General features: G+C 40.6%; 1 protein-coding gene across 1 annotated transcript in view; it reads left to right on the top strand.

Annotated features, from left to right (window-relative positions):
• Positions 1-272: 272 nt before the first annotated feature.
• The window catches only part of stab1 (stabilin 1), a 111,416-nt gene continuing 105,291 nt past the window's right edge, over positions 273-6,397 (top strand). The window contains exon 1 of the mRNA XM_031296783.2: positions 273-905. Coding sequence (XP_031152643.1) covers positions 852-905 — 54 coding nt within the window. The 5' untranslated portion in view covers positions 273-851. The remainder of the gene's footprint in view (positions 906-6,397) is intronic.

Consider the following 6,397-nt stretch of genomic DNA (forward strand, 5'->3'; position numbering starts at 1 on the left):
CATGTACAATAGTCACCATAGAGCCCAGAGCTCTTGAGGCTGGAGAGGGAGAGAAGGGAGTGTTGTGTGTTACTACATTTATACTTTTGCTGCTACAGTATACTGCTGTTACTATTGTGACTATAAACAACTGGACTAGTACTGACTGTAGTACTAGTACTACAGTCCTACTTTACTAGTACTAATACTGCTACTGCTAGTAGTGCTGGTGGTACTACTAGGGGAGTAGAAGGAGGAGATGACCTCTGCTGGGGAGGTTCCTACTTTGCCAGTTTCTGTTTTTTTTCTTTCTTCTTTCTCTTCCTAGATTAGAGAGGAAAAGACGTGACGCCAGCAGTCGCTCCAGCCTCTGCGGCTGCTCTCTGCCTCGCCGGACACTTAGCTAAGAGTTCATTTGTTTATTAGTTCCTATAGAACGGTGATTGTTAATGAGCAAAGAATACTGCTGATAATCCCCAACACTGCCTGGACCCACCCTGCACAGTAGTTTTTACTTTTTTATATTTTTACAAGTACTTAGACCTATATTTCCAGTTTTTGCGTCTATCATCAGCAGGTTGCTTTCAGTTTCCATACATCTATTACTGTTTAATCAGAGGTCTTTTGTTTTCTAATAGTTTTGTTTTTTCCTGCACAGAGAATGTTATCTGTGTGTTTTTTTTTTTCCTGTAGTTTGTAGAGCAGGTTGTGTTTGAGGTTTAGAATCGATGTGAGAGGAAAAAACTGATGTCTAGATCCAACGCTGCCTAAAAAAAATTCCCTACTTTTTCTACTGATTTTTTTCTACTGACTGGGGAGGACGCTGGGTTGGTGGATTTATTCTTCCCCTCCCTGGATTAACACTTGGAGCCATGCTGCTGCTTCTTCTGCTGCTGCTCTGCCTGCAAACTTCACTGCAAGAACAGGTAACACACCTCCTACTCTGTTACACTGAGATAATGTTTCACCTGTTTAATCTCTTTAGAGCTTTAAATTATAATTTGACATGCTCACAGTGACAATGCCAACATGCTGAGCAGCTGATATTTACCTGGTTCAGCATCATCTTAGTTCAGCCTGCTAACATTTTCTAATTAGCACAAAACACAAAGTACAGCTGAAGTTGATGGGAATGTTATTAGATTTGCACGTTTTTGGTCATAAACCAAAGTTTGGGACAAAAAAAAGTCAAGGGATCACCAAAGAATTTAGAATGTATCCTCTTGAATATCTGTACCATAGAAATAGAGATTAGAACGAACATTCCCATCCAAATCAACATAGCAGGATGATCAGAGCGGCGTCCATTTTTATGTGTTACAATTCCATTGCAAAGAACTGTGACCGTTGTAGCAGGATAACTTCCACATAAACATTTGTATAAACCAACTTGCGGAAAATCGGGGAGTCACCGAGGTGAAGTTTTACGACCAACAATCAGTGGAGTAGTACGAAGCATGAAGAGGCGTCTTTTGTGCACTATGTCCGTTGCCTTGCTGCTAGAGAGGGAGGATTGCCCGATTACATTTTTTTCATATTTCTATTAGTAAGTCATCAAGAAAACAAGGTTCTCAAACTAGTGAGTGTGACACACTTTACGTCCCCACTGACGTGCGTTATCACCCTAACAACTAAACAACAATCTCTTGAACTGACCACGGCAAACAGTTCAATGTCCTTTCTACTCTCATTCTATTTCTATGGTCTGTACCAAATTTCATGGCAAATGTATCCAAAATGTTTCACTCAAAACCAAATACATCAAACCTGCTCTCTGCGCTAGGTCAGGGGATCACTAAAGTCAGTAGGATTCATCCTCTGGAAACCATGAATATATGTACAAAATATTGTGCCAATCCATCAAGCAGATGTCAAACATGAATAAGTGAAAACTTTGACCTGCTGGTGGTGCTAGAGGAAACGTCAGGGGATCACTAAATTCAGAGGGCCAGATGTACGTACATTTGCGAATGTAGCATTATCTGCGCCATGGCCAACCCGCAGAATGCGCACGCTGTGATACTTCAGCTTACAACGTATTTACCAAACCTGCAGTTCATCGGGTAATCAGCGCCTTTCTCCGCTCATTATACCGTAAATTGGGCTGTAGCAAAGCGTTATGTACTTGTGCTATGATACAGCTGAGTGCAGACTGTGATATTCTCACTGCTGATGCTATGACAGAAATTATCCTGATGCCAATAGGTGTAATGTAGCGAGGAGTTTAACAACTGCTGGAATGGAATGTGAACGCTGAGTCGGAGATTCAATGTCATCTTTGATTTCTTCCAGTAACTGTAATATTGCATGGCTGCTTAATCTGTAACGCTTAATGATTTTGTGTTCACTCAACTGAAAAAGTGTAATCCTTGTGGCAAAAATATTTTCAGCTCGTCTCCTTGGCCTATCTTCGTCTTGCTCGGATTACTGCTGCCATTTCACCAGGAGGCATATGCCAGGAAATCTTCCAGGTTTACACCTGCTTTTAAGAGGCGGAGAATTTTCATCGCAAAATTGAGGCGCGCTTTCACGGGCGGTTTTTATACATACCGCGGAATACATAATTAGGCGCACTTTATGCTTCCCCTCCCATCTCTTTATGGGAAACTCCCACTTTCCCCTTCACCCTCCCGTGAATGCATATGCATGACATGGAAAAGCGCAATTTGCCATTTTCAGTTCCCGCGACAGGCAGTCTGCGATTTTACCTGCGGCCTGTTTGTACATACCTCGCCATGCTTTTATGCGCACGTTGCGAAACAAATACACCTGAAGTGGACACAAAAGCGTTAGTACATCTGGCCCAGAGAGCTTCATCCTCTGGGGAACGTTTGAAAAGATTTCATGATAACCGATCGAATAGTTGTTGAGGCTTTTCAGTCTCAACCAAAGTGGTGGACTGACTTACTGCCTGACATTGCCATATAGAGTCATGCAGCTATGGCCAAAAACAATGGATCCCAGATCAACTCACTAGTGTCTCCGCATTAGACCCTCACTGTCTGGTAAACGGCAACATCTTTCACATGTAAAGAAAGCTTTTTGTTTTAAATTTGTAGTTTTCAAGCTGAGATAACCCTGATGACATCACTGTGAAATCATCAGGATTATTTTGTAAAACTTGACAAAGCTCCTCCAGAGCCACAGAATACGCTGGTGTGGCCACCACAGAAAACAATGCCAATGTAAAGTCAATGAGAAGATGACGTAGCATTAGGAGTGACTACGGTAGCGAGTAGTATGAAAGCCCAAAAATCTGCATAGGGAGGATGGTTGGGGGGGTGGATGGGTCAAACAACACAGGAGACCGGGGCTCGTGTCCCGCGTGTCACGTTTCCTAAACCTAACTGTAACCGTCCGTTCTTCTTTTCCTAAACCCAACCATCCCGTTGTTGTCCCGTGTCCCGTTATTGTTTTCCTAAACCCAACCATCCCGTTCTTCTTTTCCTAAACCCTAATCCTAGTCCCATTGTTGTCCGTGTGTCATGGAAATGTAAGCCCACCCACGACCTTTTCCTTAACTTAAGGGGCCATGTTCATTTCACGGAATTCTTCCGTGGGCCCATCACAAAAATTTTTGCGATTCCGTGAAACTGCCACAGATTTTGAGTTAAGGGGCCGTGTTCATTTCACGGAATTCTGTGAGATCAGGTTGGTTTTCACAGGCTGAGGTTAACCATGGCTACTGTAGCAACCTGACTTTTGTGGTGTAAAATTGACGGAGTGTTCCTCTAAAAATTCAAACTAACTTCCCAAGTCTGAGCCAAAACCTATCTCAAATCAAAAATCTAATACCTAAATCTAATCAGATGAGGCAGTTGCATACTGTGGTTTAATCATCGGCTGTTAACCACCATTAAAACTTAGTGTTGTTGCTGCATGGTCTATTCCTCGCTGCAGATTTATTCGGATACTGATCAGAAAATTGACATCTCCAGAAAAGTAGCAATTGTTTTTCAAATTTGAAATCAGAGGGATCAGTCAAACAACTGTTGTTCAGCCATATTGAGATGACATCTATGCTGAGCTGATTCAGCCACAGACCACAGCCATCAGAGTGAAACTCGTGATTTACTGCATCATGTTGTCGTCCTAGTTGAGACATTTTCAGTTTGATTCATTTTATATGGCAATAATGCTGCCTCTTAATTTACATTGTACAGCTCTGACCCAGAGTCAGCCTCTCAGTCCTTCATTAAGCAGCAGATTGCTGGCCAAGCTGAGTAGTGGGCAGGTGTTCCTCAACTGAACAAAACTTAAAGCAACACTATGTAACTTTTCCTGCTTCGTTCCCCCTACAGGTTGTCTCTTTGGAACAACAGCTGCAGCTAAAAGTTGCATAGTGTTGCTTTAATGCTGATATTCTTCCCTTTCAGTTCAGGACACACAGCGTTCTCTTCCATTTTTAAAGAGAAAATACACAATATAACAGAAGTTATATTGTCTATATAATTGGTTCTGGGTAGAAGTAAAATTATCTGTAAATCTGAGATAAGTAGTGTATCAATATTCAAACCGATGACACCATCGTTTTAGGTTTGGTCCGCCGATGAGTTTGATTTGAGATGTGAATCAGACACATGTCCATATCCCAGTAAAACTGGCATGGCTGCTATAGTACATTCCCAGTGTCACTATCCGATGTGAGTTGAGTGCAGATGTGAGTTGCGTTTGCGTCACTTTGCGACTTCAAGCAGATCTGTTTTGCTGTTAGCCACAGAATAATGAGATAGGTACATACATTACATAGCAGTAATTCATTATTTAGCGTAAGGCATCACATTTTCACGGCATGATCCCTGATGTCAGTTCTAGATTAGAGGCTGAAGTAGCCTACAAGAACCTGCTAACGAGAGACTTCTGTAATGTCAATACAATAAAAATGGACCTACTTAACGAAGTTCGTTCACTGCTAGCTACAAGTTAGCAATCAAACACAACAAAGGCACAAAGTCACTTGAATGGCGTTTTGAGCTAACGTTAGCAATCAAACAATCATAGATAGCTAAAACGTTTGCCGGATCCGGATCCCTTGGCGTTATGCCGTAAACCATTTAAATCTGAGCATGCGCAACTCAGTGACACTCAGTCTGTCCAGCATTCACTGTCTGTGTGCCACACTACTAAAACACAGTGGTGGAATGTAACGAAGTACAAATACTTCATTACTGTACTTAAGTAAATTTTTCACTTATCTGTAATTTACTTAAGTAGAATAAATAGTGCATTTTTTTGACTTTTACTTTGTTACATTTTGCAGCAATTATCTATACTTTCTACTCCACTACATTTCTACAACGTTCCGTTACATTTTTGTTACATTCAATCTTCAATAGCATTTATTGGCCAGGCGCGTACCGCTCCTGGTACTACCGCTGCTCCTGTTACTGCTGCTGCTCCCGATACTCTGCTTGGTCATATGTGAAGCATCCGTTCACATAGGGTTAATATACAACCCGTATATTTATCTTAAAAACACTCCCGGTCCTCCTCAGCTGTGAAGCCACATACTTGTTGTCCAAGCCCGTGTGTTCTCGCTAGATAAATGTGTGCAGCATTCACTGTCCCGTGGGAAATAATGCAAAGTCGAGCTTCAGATCACCCTGATAGATAACCAGAATTGTAAGTCAGAATGTAAACTGGGCCACAGATGGTAAGCACACTAAATTAACCTAAAACTAACTTAATTAAAATGCCACAGCCCATGCTGTTTTTTTTAATTTTTTTATTATTATTAGAATATAGACATTAAGAGAATAAATCGTTATGCAAGTAGGCTACTTTTACTTTTAATACTTAAAGTACATTTAAAATTAGGTACTTTTTACTTTTACTTAAGTAGGGTTGTCATTGTGGTACTTCTAATTGGGTTAGACTAATATGTCTCTGGTTATTTGCACTTTTACTTAAGTACTGAGATTCAGTACTTCCTCCACCACTGCTAAAACACTGCCATCCTTGCTTTGAAAATAATTCTCTACTTTGGTAAACATGCGTTGTCTTTAAATGTGTTTTATCCAGTGGTGAGTAAATGTACTCAAGTACTAAACTTGCGTGCAGTTTTGATGTATTTGTACTTCCACTTTATACTTCTCTATACTTCTACTCCACTACACTTCAGAGGGAAACTTTTTACTTTTACTACATTTGTTTTACAACTTCAATTTCTAGTTACTTTGCAGGTTAAAATTTACATGGAAAACATTTAATCAAGAAATAAAAGATAATACATTTTTATAGATTTTTTTTATAGAACTACCCAACAGTATACAAAGTGGTTACAATTAACTCCTCCTCAACCAGCTGCTACATTTAAATACTGCTTACACATGAACGCATCAATAATAACAATCTGATTTATATGAAAACTAGAGGAGCACTCACGTAGGACTCCGCCAAGGCATGCCCAATCTCACAA

This window comes from Sander lucioperca, chromosome 16, assembly GCF_008315115.2.
Source record: "Sander lucioperca isolate FBNREF2018 chromosome 16, SLUC_FBN_1.2, whole genome shotgun sequence".
In the NCBI taxonomy this organism is placed as follows: Eukaryota; Metazoa; Chordata; class Actinopteri; order Perciformes; family Percidae; genus Sander; species Sander lucioperca.